This window comes from Anabrus simplex, chromosome 1, assembly GCF_040414725.1.
Source record: "Anabrus simplex isolate iqAnaSimp1 chromosome 1, ASM4041472v1, whole genome shotgun sequence".
Taxonomy (NCBI): Eukaryota; Metazoa; Arthropoda; class Insecta; order Orthoptera; family Tettigoniidae; genus Anabrus; species Anabrus simplex.
The window spans coordinates 1,546,367,760-1,546,385,145 of NC_090265.1; the positions used below are offsets into that span (position 1 = coordinate 1,546,367,760).

The following is a 17,386-nucleotide window of genomic DNA, read 5'->3' on the forward strand; positions in this document are numbered from 1 at the left end:
TTAGGTATTTTTGTATAGATTTAATACAATGAGAAACAAGACTTTGAATTTACGATGTTCTAAGTGGGAAAAGGAGCTGCCCGGCCGAGGCGGTAAAGGCGTGCTCGGTTCGCCCGGAAGGACGTGGGTTCGAATCCCCGTCAGGAAGTCGTGAAATTTAAGAAACGAGATTTCCACTTCCGGAGGTGCATATGGCCCTGAGGTTCACTCAGCCTACACCTAAAATGAGTACCAGGTTAATTCCTAGGGGCAAAGGCGGCCGGGCGTAGAGCTAACCACTCTACCCCATCACGTGCCGAGGTTAACAATGGTGGAAGCCTTTACCTTCCACTCCTCCAAGGGCCTTCATGGCCTGTACGGAGGTGACTTTGCTTTGCTTTGCTTTGCTAAGTGGGAAAATGTGTTAATGAGGAATGCATCAACAAGGTTTCACTGTGTATCCTTCTTGGATTCAATTGCTACTAAGTGTGCCTAACAAGACCAAGAACCTCTGAACTGACTTCAGTTTATCAGTACGTTGTTTGTAATCTGCAAAAGTAACAGATGTGTTTGCACCTTTCTCAGTCGGAGACCAAATTCAGATAGTTGTTCAGAGGGGTTATTTAATTTAATAGTAACTGACGCCTTTAATCATGGACACACTAAGATGCTTCCACTAATAAATAGATAACTGCTACAAAGGTATTGTAAATTTTCTTTTAGATTATTATGATGATAGGAATAAGTTACATATTTTCTCAGCTGAAAAACAGACTAATCTCAGGCAATTTGAGCATGACAAAAACTTCAGCCCATTCAGCAGACAGTGCTAAAATAAATTTTGGATCAAAATATTGTGTACATATTACTGAAGAATTAACATAACTTAATTCAATCTTCTTGTTCTGTCCATAAAATTCATTACACTGTAAAATATATACAATAAATTGTGAAAATTAGTGAAAATAAATTCCTGTTTGGGAGGTTAAGAATTTTTTTTAAAATTAAAAGGGAATTTTAGAAGGTTCTAGAAGCACGAAGTGTAAATTCATTAAATCATCCTTTTGTAAACAATAGCTAATATGTGAAAGACTAATATTTTACAGGTAAATTTGTCCCTCAAAATGATTCCATGTTCTTTATTCTAGTTACCTTGTCCCTCTTTTTATAATATTCGAAGCGGGTCACTCTAATCGCCTATTACAAGCACAAATCGTCAATGTAAGTAAATGAGTAGTTGCCATTAAGTTATCCACAAACTTTTGGGGATGTAATGTATAGTCTTTTTAGTCTAGGTTAATTCATTGAGAAATCAATGAGGGACAGGGAAATCTATGCCAGAAAGTAAGATTTTAAGTTAATTACGGTACCTTAACATCTCAAAGCTTTGATATGTTGTTCTATGTTGTTCACTACCCAACAAAGTCAGAATTATAGTCTAACTTTTCAAACAGCATTTTGCTTTCAATTCAAGAAAATAAGTAACAAACGATGATATCAACCCTACCTCAAATTCCTCCCATATTTTTACACTTATTCACATTACTGCAAACCACACGTACCTGTAACGGTTTTAACTATTGCATAATATTTTTCTTGCAACTGTAGTACATAAGTCAGAGATGAGCTATTCCAAGAATATTTTGAAATAAAATGAGTTTATCACATTTATTTAATAAGTTAACTTAACTTAAGTACTATAGATATACAGTTCAGAAATAAGAAGAAAGATCCAAAAACTGTAACAAACACGGCAATAGCTCGTCTGACACTCTTGCGTGGTATTTTTTTGCCGAGAAGAAAGTCTGTTAGAGCTCTAACTATATACTGGCCATCAAAGAAGTAGCAAGGAATAACATTGATCACAGCTAAACCAGCAGAAAATATTGTGATGTATTTACACATTCTAGTCACCATCTCAGGAATGGCAGAGGAGAGAATAAAGTAGAGAGGAACATAATCACTAATTAGAACAGTGTGGAAGATTTCTGCAGGATGTCCTAAAAAAAGCACTAGTTTGGCATCCAAACGCTCAATCCGCACAAGTTTTGTGCCGTTCTCAAGGGATGGCTTGAGACAATGCAAGCCTGATGTGCAGTCTCGCGCAGCATTACACATAAGATCTGCTGTCTCGACAACAATACGACCAGGTAGGCAGGAATGTTGAGGAAGCTCTAAAGTGCCCTCCTCTGTCTCCAGGTACTCAAAACACAAGTGATCGGGGCTATTAGCACCACAGCACTCCACAGCTCCGCCTGGCAGCTGACGCACTGAAATACATAAATTACACACAGTGGTACAAAGTGAAAATTAGAGGATCAGTCAAGTAAGTTTTGAGACAAATGTTTAAAAACACTGTTTCTATTGCTTGCTCTTTCCACACTGACATGTCATTGTGTTTATCCTACAAAGTGTTTTTTATCATATTACAGTAGAAGTCCGCTATAACAAGTATGGCATACAACGAGAACCCTATTATAACAAGTTTTTGTCTGTCTGTTCAAACTTCCTACATTATACAGTGTATTATACTTCAGTTACAGCGAGAACCCTATCACTGATGCATACGTTATTACGAGCAATTAAGCGCACACAATTTTTCCCTTACCGACATTTATGCACCCAGCAATTATATTGCATACGATCTATCATCTTCATTATCGTTTCCTTGCTATGTCCACTACCGAGCTCTCTTATCGACATTCGAAGGCGATGTCCGAGTTGATTAGTAATAGCAGTTGATTGCTGTTCCATAAAGAAAAATGGAAATGAAAGAGGAGAACATGTTTTTGAAATAAATTTGTAAATAATGTGTCCGATAGCAGTTGTTAACTCTTAAAAAATAAAAGCTGAATTAAACGATCGCTTAATTTTAATGCTAAATACTGCAATTAAGTAAGAATAGGATACACCTCAAGATATGGCAGGGTGTATCATTGATTACAGAGGTTAGTTTTATATTTTCTCACGTCTGGTTAAATTTCGGAGAGGCTATTCCCATGTAAATTTATAGCGAGAATGTTATTATTTCTCTCCTGGCGTTGGAATATGTTTTCATCATACATATAGTACGGTTAAGTTAGCCGATGCTGTTTGAATAAGAAAACTGAAACATTTGGCACAAAATGCGATCGGTCATCTTCGGTACCGTACAGTTTTCTCGCTATGTACACTTGCGAGCCTCCTCCTCAACATTCGAAGGCGATTAGTAATGCCCGTACCGGGCAAGTTGGCCGTGCAGTTAGGAGCGCGCAGCTGTGAGCTCGCATCCGGGAGATAGTGGGTTCGAACCCCACTGTTGGCAGCCGTGAAGATGGTTTTCTGTGGTTTCCCATTTTCACACCAGGCAAATGCTGGGGCTGTACCTTAATTAAGGCCATGGACACTTCCTTCCCATTCCTAGACCTCTCCTGTCCAATTGTCGCCACAAGACCTATCTGTGTAGGTGCGATGTAAAGCAACTAGTAAAAAAAAAAAGTAATGCCCGTCGACTGCTGTTCTCTAAAAGAAAATTCAAACTGAAAGAGGATAACACATATTCGTAATAAATGCATAAAAAACATGGCTGGTAGCAGTTGTTAACACTTTAGAAATACAGGCTGAAGTAAACGATTGCTTAATTTGTAACGTTATATGCTGAAATTAAGTAAGAACGTGATACACCTCAAGATATGGCAGAGTACATCACCGATTCAGAGGATAGTTTATATTTTCTTGCGGCTAGTTCAATTTCGGAAAGGCTGTTCCCATGTAATTTTGTAGTGAGGAGGTTATCATTTCTCTACGTGCGCTTGAAATACGTTTTTATGATTCATATACAGTTAGGTTAGGTGACGCTGTTTGAAGAAAACTTGAACATTTGCCACAGAGGCCTCTGGAGTAAAACTATAATTGTTTCAGAATGAAATTAAACACACACTTTCATGTAGTACCAGATTTTAAAAAAAACTACCAAGTCGTAGTGTGGATATCGTCCGCGAAAACACAAGTTTTGAACAAACTGATTGCCGTTTCATACCGATTTTAATGTGTGTGGGGTTTTCCCCGACTTTTACGAAAAGTCGGATATAACGACAATCTGTTACAGCGACTACATTTTTCACCGTTATGAATTCTTGCTACAATGGACTTCTACTGTATTACTTTATACTGTACCTTACTCTCAGAAAATAAGATGGAATAATAATAATAATAATAATAATAATAATAATAATAATAATAATAATAATAATAATAATAATAATATTGGCTTTACAACCCAGCAACTACTTTAACAGATTTTGGAGACGCAGAGATGCCGGAATTCAGTCCCGCAGGAGTTCTTTCACGTGCCAGTAAATCTAATGACATGAGGCTGACGTATCTGAGTACCTTCACATACCACTGGACTAAGCCAGGACCGAACCTGCCAAGTTGGGGTCAGAAGGCCAGCGCCTCAACCATCTGAGCCATTCAGCCCGGCAAAAATAAGACAGAATACAAGGGCTTATTAAACCCTGATTCTGTTTCCTACATCACACACCTACTTGGAGCGAATATAAAAGGCTTAAAATGCCAAACAGAATATCCTCCACAATTTAATGAGCAACTATGAGAAGAAGATGATGATGATCCTTGTTGTTTAAAGGGGCCTAACATCTAACGGTACGAAATGAGACGAAATGTAATGACAATTTAAAAGTCTAAAATTCATTCACTGAGCAGAATTCAAAACGTGATGATGAAGAATGAATGGATGAATATGAATTTAAAATAATCAACGGATCCAACTCACTATACTGAAAATTAAAAATAATTCCAAAATCAATCCACTGACTAGAATTCAAAAAAGACCATGAAAAATGATTATGAACTTAAAACAATCAGTGGATCCGACCCACAATGCCCCCCACCCCCCACCCCCCACCCTAGAAACTATCTTAAAACAATAGTATATACTGACCAAGGGGCTGCTTCCAAAGCACAATCCTGAATCGATGATGCTTGTTGTCTAAAGGGGTCCAAAATCCAGGTCACTGGCTCCTCATAATGGTACTTATTGCTAGTAAAGTAGAACCATGGTATTTCTCATGTAGCGGTACTAATTACAAGAAACGTATACTCACAGTGTTCCACTTATTATGGTACTACTCACAAGTAATGTACGCTGCATATGTTAACGCAGGCCTATGGTGTTTCTCACATAATGACATAATGGCGCCACTCGTAGGCAATGCAAACCCACGGTGTTCCTCACATAGGTGTACTAATCACAAGGACTCTTACTATCCCATGGTGTTTTCACATAGTGGTGTTCTGCATACAGTGATACTAATCACAAGTAATGTAAACCCATGGTGATCCACCCACTGTTGCTACTAATCACAAACCTATTGTGTACCTAACATAGTAGTACTACTCACAAGTAAAGGTGACCTGTGGTGTTCCTCGTGTGATGGTACTAATCACAAGTAGTCTCATGGTTTTAATTCAATCATCCCTTGCTTGCCCCTGTTAGTCGCCTCTTATGACAAGCAGAGGATACCGCGGGTGTATTTTTCATCTGCGTCTCCCACCCACAGGGGGTCAGTGAGAGAGAGAGAGAGAGAGAGAGAGAGAAAAAAAAGGGAAGGGGGGCCGATGACCTTCGATGTTAGGCCCCTTAAAACAACAAGCAAGAAAAAAAGGGAAGGGATCCGACACTTCGAAAAAGGAATTAGTGAACAAAAAAAGGCAAGGGCCACAAAGGGCGAGAAAATGAAAGACTCCCTCGGCCTCGATTGCTCTAGTACCATTGGGGTCGGAACAGAACAAGAGTTGACGAAGGGAAGTCTGACAGCATAGATGAAAGTGACACTGTCACCTTTCTTCAGCTCACCAGCACCCTTGATCTTCATAGACATAATGCTCCCTCCTTTAAGCTCCAGAGTAGCTCCACAAGAAGACACCAGCCTGTCTAGATGGATGATCATTTTCACTTGCAAAGGCCGCTCGATCCTGTAGACTACATTTAATGCTGGTTATAATGGTGCAGCGACATATCCACGGCAACTGGAGCTTCAAGGACATCCGCTTTATCCACATGGATCAGTATAGCCACACTTGGTCGGTAGTATGTCTCTACCACCAGCCGCTGTTTTATTGGTCCTAGATATTCCATGGCAGGAAACTGGCAAAAAAAGGAGACGTTACTGGATTCATGACTTGAATGTTGATTGTGGGAAGTACGGAGAATTTCATACATTAGGATGAGGATATTCTGAATGAAACGTTTCTGAGATACTTCTGAATGAGTATCAAGACGTTTAACTACATACTTCTGGCTATATGTGCTACCATAGCCAAACAGAACAAACCTTTTGAAATGTAGCAAGGTAATGAACACGAGATACACAGTATTACAGCAGCACGTATGATGATTTGGAGCTCAAGATTGTGCAATCGACACTCACGCATGGAAGAGGAATCAGCCGCCGAAAATGCCCTCAAAACAAACAAGTCTGTTTCAATTCGCTCGGCTCGGCCATGCTCGTGTCGGTCCGGACACGCTTGGCTTTCACATTGAATAGCCCCACGCTACCACATGCTCCATTCCGCCTGCAGTGTGAAAAGCCACCTTAGACACTCCTCAATGGGCTTCATGCCGTCTAACTTTGAGTGGAGAGGTATGTCTTGTGTGTACAAAGACACTGTAGAACTTCCTTCATCAGTATTTATACAAAGTTCTGCCCTTGGTCACTGTGCATCTCCCTTGGGACACCAAAGTGACAGAAATTCTCCACTACAGCAATGGCCACTGTTTATGCTTTCTGACTGGGAAAGGCGCAGACCCCGACCACTCGGTGAAATAATCTACAGCTAGAAGTGGTAACTATACCCGGCAACCGTTTTGGGAAATCGTCCAGCAATGACAATGGATATCCTCTTGAAGAGCGCTCCAACACTGTACTGCCAAATCTCACCCCTATTCGAGGAACGAGGGCCTTGGGTCACAGCACAGCTGTTGCACATTTGGCAGCATTACTAAATGTCTACCCTCAGGGGCACCTAGTAGTAGTGTTGCTGGACCCTTTTTAAGATCTTATTAACCCCAAGATGACCTGCAGTGGTGCCTCCGTGTAGCTCAGCCACAACCTGCTTTTCTTTCTGGGAATTACCAGCTTGGCGACGTCCTTGCCATTGGCAGACTCCTGTAAACCTGTCAGAAGACTGTCGTTGACCTCTAGGGAATTCCACTGAGCCCAATATGCCTTACACAGTATGCTACAACACAAACAACACTGAGATTATTGCTCATCTGCTGTCAACATTTTCCTAGAAAAAGGTATTTACATTGTTTCCGGTCATACGGAGTGGGGCATCAGAATGAGCCGAGTTTGCTTTAGGTTAAAGAACAGTAACAGGAGCAATTTAATAAGGAGGCACCAAGTAACAGAACAATGTCAGCTATCATTGACAAGTTCCATCATAAGGGATCAGCCTTAGGTCAACGAAAGCAATAACTAGACACCCAACAACTGCCACCACAAACGAGAATCATGGATGACTTCTCCAATGGATGTTACAGTCCCCAAAGCATAGTCTATGACAAACATAACTGAAAATCAGTTTGAACAATAGGTCTGTATGGCAGATGACTGAGGAGCTGGATGTTCATCAACATGTTTAATAATTTTCAAAAAAGTTATGAACAATATGTGGCATGTGATGATACACATTTTGAACACATACTGTACACTGGACTACGGTCCTTTCATGCTAGTTGGTGTCCCGGCTTGACTTCAGGATTTGTCCAATGTCATCATCTGTAAGCTACTCCCTCGTGAGGGTGGTACAATTCCAGCCTTCTGCGGCCACAGTTTTCACAACTCGGATGTCCAATGTATCTGCCTGTCTCTTAACCTTCTCAGTGTGGCTTCAGTTCTCAGGGCATGGTTCCGTGGACAGAATATCTGCGTTGCAGCATTTTCGCTCAGTCAGTGTTCAGCAATGAAGTCTCATACCTGCAGGCGTTGCACCCACTGAGCAGATTTTAAATTTTTTAAAAAATTTAGGAGCCATGTCAAAGCAGAATGGTCTGTGTATAGATGGAACTACTGATCGTACAGATATTTATGGAAATGCTCAGGTATCTTCACTATGGCCAGTAGCTCACAGCGGGTCATGCAGGAGTTCTTCCTGGTCTCATCCTAACTGCACTGAAGTTGAGAGTCAAGTTATCCTGACTATCTTTAAGTCCACAGAGCTTATCTAAGAGGGCCCAGAAGCCAGACTCCATCTTGTCAATTATTCTACAAATGTCCTCATAGAAAACATATTACATATTCAATCTCGCTTCTGACATGAGGTTTTCAGGGTCCTTGAAACAAAATTGACTACAATTTTTTTGTTTTACAACTTGCTTTACATCGCACTGACACAGATAGATCTTCGGGTGACAATGGGACAGGAAATGGCCAGGTGTGGGAAGGAATCTACCATGGCTTTGATTAAGGTACATCCCCTTCATTTGACTGGTGTGAACATGAGGAACCACTGAAAACCATCTTCCAAGGCTGCAAACAGTGGAGTTTGTACTTACTATCTCCAAAATGAAAGCCAACATCTACATTACCCAAACTGCACAGCCAATAACATCTACATGACCCAAACCACGCAGCCAATCACTTGGTCATTTATTTATTTATTTAGGATCAGAAACAGCATAGCACCAAATTACAAAGCTCTATAGAGAGGTAGTGTGTATTACTATCAAGTAAATTTATTGAACTACTATTTACAAGTTCATTCAGCTTCGAGTTTTTTACTTCAGCAGTTTGTACTCATGAATGTGGTCAAACACACAGCCCTCTCGCACACTGAAGTCCTACTCTCCCATATGGCTTCTCACAGTGCAGTGTCAGTCCTAGACCACAACAAACTGATGCAAATGTAAGATGGATTAAGCCAACCTTTAATAACTATGACAGATTTGTTGGAGTTATAAAAGGTGCTGCTCGGCACTGCATTCCAAGAGGATGCCGTAAAGAATATATTCCTGGATGGACTGCAGAGAGTGAGAGCCTTCTTAAGGAATTTGAGGAAAATGGCAACAATGAAACAGCCACAAAACTTATTCAATCACTGAATGACAATAGAAAACAAATTTGGAACGACACTGTGTCATCTCTTGATTTTACCCACTCAAGTAGAAAGGCCTGGTCTCTCATTAGAAAGCTTGACTCATCAAAGCCAGCTGGTAGACAGAAACTGAGTGTTAACATTAATGATCTAGCCAAACACATGATTTCTATCTCAAAGATCAATAGAGATAATCAAGTTGTAAGGGAAATCCGGTCAGCACTGAAACATAAAAAGCAATTAGCAAAACAACAATCATCCCAATTCTCTTGCCCTTTCACAAGAGAGGAAACCCTAGAAGGCATCAAGAACATAAAATCCGGGAAAGCAGCAGGTATAGACGGCATCTATCCTGAATTCCTGCAACATCTTGGACCTGCAACAATCACTTGGCTCACCAAATTCTTCTCCAATATTTTGGAGACAGGTAACTTCCTTCACTATTCAAGAAGACCAAAGTAATATCGATCTTGAAACCCAACAAGGACCCTCTGAGAGTGGAAAGCTACAGACCCATTGCACTGCTAAGTGTTACTCTAAAGCTCCTGTAAAGACTAATATACAATAGGATATCAGAAACCATCAATAATCTCCTTCCCACAGAACAAGCTGGCTTCAGACCTGGAAGAAATTGCGCTGACCAAATTTTTGCATTGACCTCTCATATTGAAAATGGATTTGAGAATCGGAAGATTAGTATGGCTGTCTTCTTAGACTTATCAGCAGCCTATGATACTGTTTGGCGAGAAGGGCTCCTGCTAAAACTTATCTCTGCCATCCCCTGTGTCAAGCTTACAAATCTCATTGGCAATATGATTAGCAACAGAAACTTTCAGATCTTCTCGGATGATGCAGTAAGCAAAACCTACAAACTGAATGATGGACTTCCACAAGGATCTGTTTTACTTTTCAACCTCTATACTGCTGACTTACCAACAACTAAGTCCAGGAAATTTATTTACGCAGATGATATACTACTGGTTAACCAAACACCAAGTTTTCCAGAAGCTGAACAAATTCTTACAGCAGATCTAAAAAAAGCTAGATACATACTTCCAAAAGTGGTGTCTCCGTCCAAATCTCCAAAAGACTGTTGCATCTGTGTTTCATCTCAGAAATAAATTTGCCAACTATAAGCCTACAATAACATTCAGAAATCAATCCTTACAACACTGTCCCTTCCCTAAATATTTAGGTGTCGCATTAGACAGATCCCTAACATATAAACATCATATTAAGAACACAGCCGCCAAGATTAAAAGTCGGAATAATATTCTTCAAAAATTAGCCGGCACATCCTGGGGCGCAAACAACCAAGTGTTGAGATCTACTGCTCTAGCTCTTTGCTATTCAGTTGCCAAATATTGCGCTTCAACTTGGCTGAACAGTGCTCATACTGCGAAGATTGATGCTCAACTAAATCAAGCAATGCGCATTATAACTGGTTGTATTCGCTCTACAAACGTGGCCTGGCTGCCTACACTCAGTAATATTCCACCGCCTTGCTTAAGAAGGTCTGAAGCTCTTCTAAAACTGTGGAAGAAGACCAACCAGGACTCCAATCTCCCCATTCACCAGGATATTACTCAACCTGCCCCTCCACGACTTAAGTTTAGATCTCCACCCTGGCGCACTGCACTTACACTGGAAGAATCTGGGTTCTCCATCACGAACGCCTAGTTACACCAATGGCAGCAGTCTTCTGTTCCCAATCAACATCTTGTGACTCTACCTCATGTTCAACCTCCCGGATTCCATCTACTCAGACGTCAATGGAGGACTCTAAACAGGATAAGAGTCAATCAAGGAAGATGCGGCTATACTCTTTATAAATGGGGCTGGCAGAAGTCTTCTGGGTGTGATTGTGGAGCTACCTCACAGACCATCCACCACGTAATTGCCGAGTGTCCACAGAGAGCATTTCAAGGTCCTTTGGAGGACATACACAACGCAACTGAGGAGGCATTAAAATGGATCAATGGACTTGATTTGGAACTATAGGCTTCTGCTTGTATATATTGTGTACATATTGTATACTTATTTATATAATCTATCTGTGCACATCATACGATAAATAAATAAATAACCAGTTCACATGACAACTCACTGATCTTGCTCCTCGCAGATGCACTACTTGTAACTGTCTTCAAACTCTCGCTGGTTTTGCTCCTTATATAGGCCAGCAGAAGATTCTTGCAGTTTCCACTTCCAAAAATTCTAGGCAGCTTCCTAACTGTTAACCAGCTTCCAGTTTCTTCTATGGAGCTCAGCCTAAATTTTGCCCGGGTTAGTGTTTTGTTTGCCACTGGCCTACCCTATTGTCACCGCTCCATCGGTAGAGTCACTTCTTGCCCACCCTTCTGAATTGCTGGTCTTCATGTCACAATATATTACTTCATTTTTCACTTGTTTGTTCCATTACATTATTTATATTGATTCATTTCATTCCTTTCCTCCTCCTGTGTTTGTCACATCTTTCTAGTGCTTTTCTAGTTTTCTTCTTATCCTAAACTTCCTTACATCAAGATTGAAGATTTGTCAAGATGGTCATTCAATGAGTGTTGCTGCCTGCCCTCCTAATGAAGCTGGGAAGCAGGAATGAGCTCACCAGGACTGAGATGAAATTAATGAAGAAACAATTGACGAGGAAAGACCCCATCAACTTGAAAATGGCAGTGTGTGAAAACAGTCTTTATCCTTTGTTTCCTATATTTGGTCTTGTTTCCTTTTTCTACTGCTCCCACTTTCCACAGTGACTTGTAATTACTGTTATCTTATTACAGTGAAACTCTGTAAAGAAGTTTTTCAAGGGACCACAAAAAACAAAAAACAAAAACTTCTTAAGCAGGAAGATTCTTAAAAGGGGTAATGCCCGAAAACTTTTTCTGTACTTTGAAATACATGTGAAACACACAGCCAACAGATTTCCTTGTTTGTGAACATTACCAAAATAGGCTGATATATAAGAGCTGATAACGAAAGCCACAATATAAATATTAGATTATCATGACATGTATTTTTAGAGATAAAGTAAAATAATTGAACATACTGTATTATAAAAATACTTGATGAGAGAAGGGAACATATTATATAAAACCTTGCTCAAGAAATAAGGAGAAATACTAAGAACATTAAAATGGTAGATGGTGACCATACATTAAGTAATTTCCATACTGCATTAGGCATTAAATACATTTCCAAACACAAAAGTCTAGGCTCCTACTTGGAAAAGAAATTGTCCAGGGTTGACTGTTGTAGGTTTTTACTGCTTTCTTCAAGTATAAACCTCTCCATTTCCCACATTGCCTTTCATGTGTTCTGAGGCACACTAACTGAACCTTCCATAAACAGCCTCAGTTTTTTAAGACAGATGCTTGCCTCACTGCAAGACAGTCTTGGGGGATTCTCTTCCTCAACCTCAACCTCCTCCTCTTCTTCTTCTTCTTCTTCAATCTCCTCATCTCCTGCTTGAACTTCCTTGCAGATTTCATCGATGGTCTGATCCTTGCAATTTACCATATAATCAATGGCAGTGAAGTCGTCAAAACTAATGGTAATCTCCATCTTCTCCTGTATAGTTTTCCAGCACCCTGGTTCTTCATCACCAACTTCCATAACAATGCTGTTGGTACCACCACCGAAGCCGGCTTTCTTAAAGCAATTTGCTATTATTATTTGCACACAAATTTCTTTGGCTTTCTCCTTCACAATAGTCTCACTCAAAGGTATGTTTAAACTTTGCTGCTGTTTAAACCATATTAGCAGAGCTTGTTCTACTTCATCGTACTTTCCAGATTTAACTTTCTCGCAATAATGTCCAATAACGGACCATTTATATTGGTATTATAAATTTACTCATTCAGAACAAATATTTCTGGTTCCCTATGGGAATCAACTATATTATCATCATATTATTACAGGCTCCACTGATCCCATGATGAGGCAATGAAATGCAATGTGTCCAAAAGAGATGGTTTGTAGATGGGTTTGTCTGCTTCCCTGCATAGCGGCATACGGTGCACAACTGATTTTCGGTACCTCTGCTTCAATACCTTAATGATTCCTTGGTCCACGGGCTGTAGTACCGATGTAGTATTCGGTGAAAAAAATTCTACCTTGATGTTCCTTAAATAGGGCCACTCCTTGGGATGAGCAGTACAGTGGTCCATAAACACCACAATCTTCCTGTTCTGGCTCCCCATTTTGGCATCTAATGCCTGCAAATACTCTTCAAACAGGAAACTTGTAATCCAAGCTGACTTGTTGCTGGTGTACTTGCACGGTAAAGTCCTGGCATTTTTGAAACAACGTGGCTTCCTAGACTTCCCTATCATCAGTAGAGGTAGTTTTTCAGTTCATTCCATATTAGCACCAACCAATATCATAACTCGCAATTTACTTAATTTTCCCCAGTGGGAAGATTCTCCCTTCAAAACTAGAGATTTATCCAGGATAAGCTGGTAAAAAAAAAAAAAAGTGCAAATTCATCAAGATTTAAAATGCTGCAAGGTTTGTAACTGCTTATTTTAGCAGGCAGAACTGTTTCCTTCCACGCTTCCCTTTCCTCTGCACTTAAACTCTCTGCTTCGCCACAAATTGTTTTGTAAACGATACTGGCTCGATTTTTAAAGCGGTCCAGCCACCCGTTCGACGCAGTAAAAGGTACCTTTAATTTGCACACAAATTTCTTTGGCTTTCTCCTTCACAATAGTCTCACTCAAAGGTATGTTTAAACTTTGCTGCTGTTTAAACCATATTAGCAGAGCTTGTTCTACTTCATCGTACTTTCCAGATTTAACTTTCTCGCAATTTGCTGAAGTATTCCCTGCAAAAGCTAAGATCTCTTCTTACTTCGCTACAATGCCGTTCAAAGTAGATGGAGGCATCCCCAGTTCCATCGCCAAAGCAACATGGGAAAGTGTAAATGACTCCACTTTCCTTATAATCTCCATTGTCTTTAATTATTAGTGCCTTTCGCTTGATCACTTTCCTCTGAGTGCCGCTCATTTTCACTTAAAACATTTGTACGTTGATATTACAAGTACAACTAACTTCACTGACTCCTATTCACATTAATTACGATGCTACACTATGCTTGGCAATCTGTAGCTTAGGCTTACAAGACAAAAAGACAAGACGTGTACTACAGTTCGTTAGCATATGCTTTCTATCTTCCTCACTCCCGCCGACACCTGCTTCAAGTTAACGGCAGCAAATGGGAAATCCGGCAACTTATTCTTGAGATTCTTAGAATCTATTCATAGGCCTATATCGCCCCTGCATTCCTACTGGTTGTCACGACAACGGGCGTAATTTCTGGTTGTTTTGCAAGTACCGCATGAACAAGCCGGTATTGAGTTTATTTTCCTGCCTTAATCCTCTTCATGCTATAGGTAATGAAGAAAAGAAATGCAGGTTCAAAGTTGCAGAAATGAATGCATGGGAAAGTATTGGGGTATTACGTGCGAGTGATAAAGACGCAGTAGAAACACTAGCACATCTAAACAGTTTCTTTCCCCGTGAGAATTTTATTTCATGTCTCCTCATCCTTGTGCTACGTTCTAATAATGCGATGTAATAATTACGAGTGACATGATAATGCAATGTTTAGCTCAAATAAAGGTAAAAATAAAAATAACTTTCAATTTTATGCCAACACGTGGTATCGCAATGCCTCTGTGTGCGTGTCAGGCCCCCTCCCACCAACACCCAGCTGGTTATCAACATTCGTTCAACTTCGTGGACGATCGGGATCTTTCGGCCAGCTGTTTGGCGGCATAATATGTATCAGCTGGCATGTCGGCTGTTTCTGGCATAAAGTCGGGAAGATTCTTTGTTTCGTAATAGTTTATTCACCTAACTAATAATGGACACGGAAAATCTTATCAGTTTAGTTCCAAAACGTAATTCCCTCTACGACAAGACCTATAAGTATTACTGCAACAACAACATAAGAGAGAATGCCTGGAAGGAAATAAGCAAGGGAATGAAAAAACTTTTTTTTTTGCTAGTTGCTTTACGTCGCACCGACACAGATAGGTCTCATGGCGACGAGAATGAAAAATAATTGACTATTTTCACCATTTTGGTCCGTATTGACTTATATACAAATTTCTATAAAATAATTTTCCGCCTTGTCAATACTTTATACACTTTATTCTATTTAATTACTGTACATGTACATGTTTTGAGAGCCTCTGCTCTCTTCCTCAGCGGTGCCAAATACTAATTATCTCAGGACTATGGTTCATTGGTATCATATTTCAATTATATATTAAAATATATGAATTTTAAATTAGTTACAATATTACTCTAAGTTTTTCTTTTGCCCATTTACATTGTCATTTATCACATATTTTACCAGAATTTTACCAATCATAAATGATAAAATCTAATTAAATTAATCTTTCTATGTTAATTTATGTCCTTATTAATATCTGAAAATAGTAACTCTTTCTTCATCTTCTATAAAATCTATAAAATTAGTCTCTATCCTGAATTATAAAATAACAAATAATAAATAGCCACTTTGTAAATTAAATTAATAAACTACATTTATGAAGTTAGTCATTTTTAAAAAATATTTCTTCTCTCTTCTTTCTTAACGTCTGCTTTAATTTTCTAGACTTCTTATGAATCAGAATTTTCTCCTCTTGCTCTCTTCCAATTCCTTAAATAAACAAAACCAAACAAACTAAAATTTAGAGACTTTTTACGAAAAATAAAACAACGACTCAGATATTTGGAGAATTTTCATTTAGGTCTACTTACTTCATTCCTTTAATTTATCCGCAAACTGAAATGATGTGATGTTTGTCTGAACCCAAACAATAAGTCCTCCTTCCCTCCTTGTTGCTACTTTGCTATTGGTTGCGCGATCTGCTCGTTGTTTCTAACCGTCAAATTCCTTAAATAAATAAACTAACAACCAACCTTTAGCGACGTGTTTTTTTTTATTTTTTATATATATATATATATATATATATATATCCTGACTGACTGACTGACTGACTGACTGACTGACTGACTGACTGACTGACTGACTGATTCATCATCGCCGAGCCAAAACTACTGGACATAAATGAATGAAATTTTGAGGATATATTCATATTAAGATGTAGGTGCTCGCTAAGAGAGGATTTTTGGATATTCCGTCGCTAAGGGGGTGAAAAGGGGGTGTGAAATTTTAAAATGAGTGTATCTATATCTCAAAACTTTAAAAGTTTACACATGTGAAAATTGGTATTTAGAATCTTCTTTAAAAATAAGGAAACCCGTATTTTTTTATTTTCAGAAAATCCCAATAGGATGGGTGAAAGAGGGTAAAAAAGGGGTTGAATGCCATTTAATCAGGATACCGGTACTTATATCTCAAAAACCGCAGACATTACAGACCTGAAAATTGGAACTTTTGTTCGCTTTTAAAAATTAAGAAACACGTATTTTTTTGTTTTTGGAAAATCCAATTAATAGGAGGGTGAAAAGGGGGGTGAATTTTTTAAATGAGTGCATCTATATCTCAAAACTTTTAAAGTTTACAGATGTAAAAATTGGTATTTAGAATGTTCATTAAAAATAAAGAAACACGTATTTCTTTGTTTTCGGAAAATCCCAATAGGAGGGGTAAAAAGAGGTGAAAAAGGGGTTAAATGCCTTTAAAGAGAATGCTTATATCTCAGAAACTGAAGATATTACAGACCTGAAAACTGGTGTTTGGGGTCTCCTTTAAAAATAAAGAAACACGTATTTTTTGTTTTTGGAAAATACAATTCATGGTGGGGCTGAAAAGGGGGTGAAATTTTAAAATGAGTGTATCTATATCTCAAAACTTTTAAAGCTTATAGATGTAAAATTTGGTATTTAGAATCTCCTTTAAAAATAAAGAAATACATATTTTTTTGTTTTCGGAAAATCCCAATAGGAAGGGTGGAAAAGGGTGAAAAACGGGTTGAATGCCTTTAATGTAGCTACTTATATTTCAGAACCTGAAGATATTACAGACCTGAAAACTGGTGTTTGGAATCTCCTTTAAAAATAAAGAAACACGTATTTCTTTTTAGTTTCGGAAAATCCAATTAATGGGGGGGGGGGGTGAAAAGAGGGCGAATTTTTAAAATGAGTGTATCTATATCTCAAAACGTTTAAAGTTTATAGATGTAAAAATTGGTATTTAGAATCTCCTTTAAAAATAAAGAAACATGTATTTTTTGTTTTCTGAAAATCCCAATAGGAAGGGTGGAAAAGGGTGAAAAAAAGGTTGAATGCCTTTAATGAGGCTAATTATATTTCAGAACCTGGAGATATTACA

The 17,386-nt window shown here is 38.9% G+C and overlaps 1 protein-coding gene across 2 annotated transcripts in view; it reads right to left on the reverse strand.

Moving 5' to 3' along the window:
• Positions 1–417: 417 nt before the first annotated feature.
• The window catches only part of S2P (membrane-bound transcription factor site-2 protease), a 112,702-nt gene continuing 95,733 nt past the window's right edge, over positions 418–17,386 (reverse strand). For both annotated transcript variants that reach the window (XM_067138076.2, XM_067138075.2), the window contains exon 6: positions 418–2,249. In XM_067138076.2, the coding sequence (XP_066994177.2) occupies positions 1,660–2,249 (590 nt within the window). In that variant the 3' untranslated portion in view covers positions 418–1,659. The remainder of the gene's footprint in view (positions 2,250–17,386) is intronic.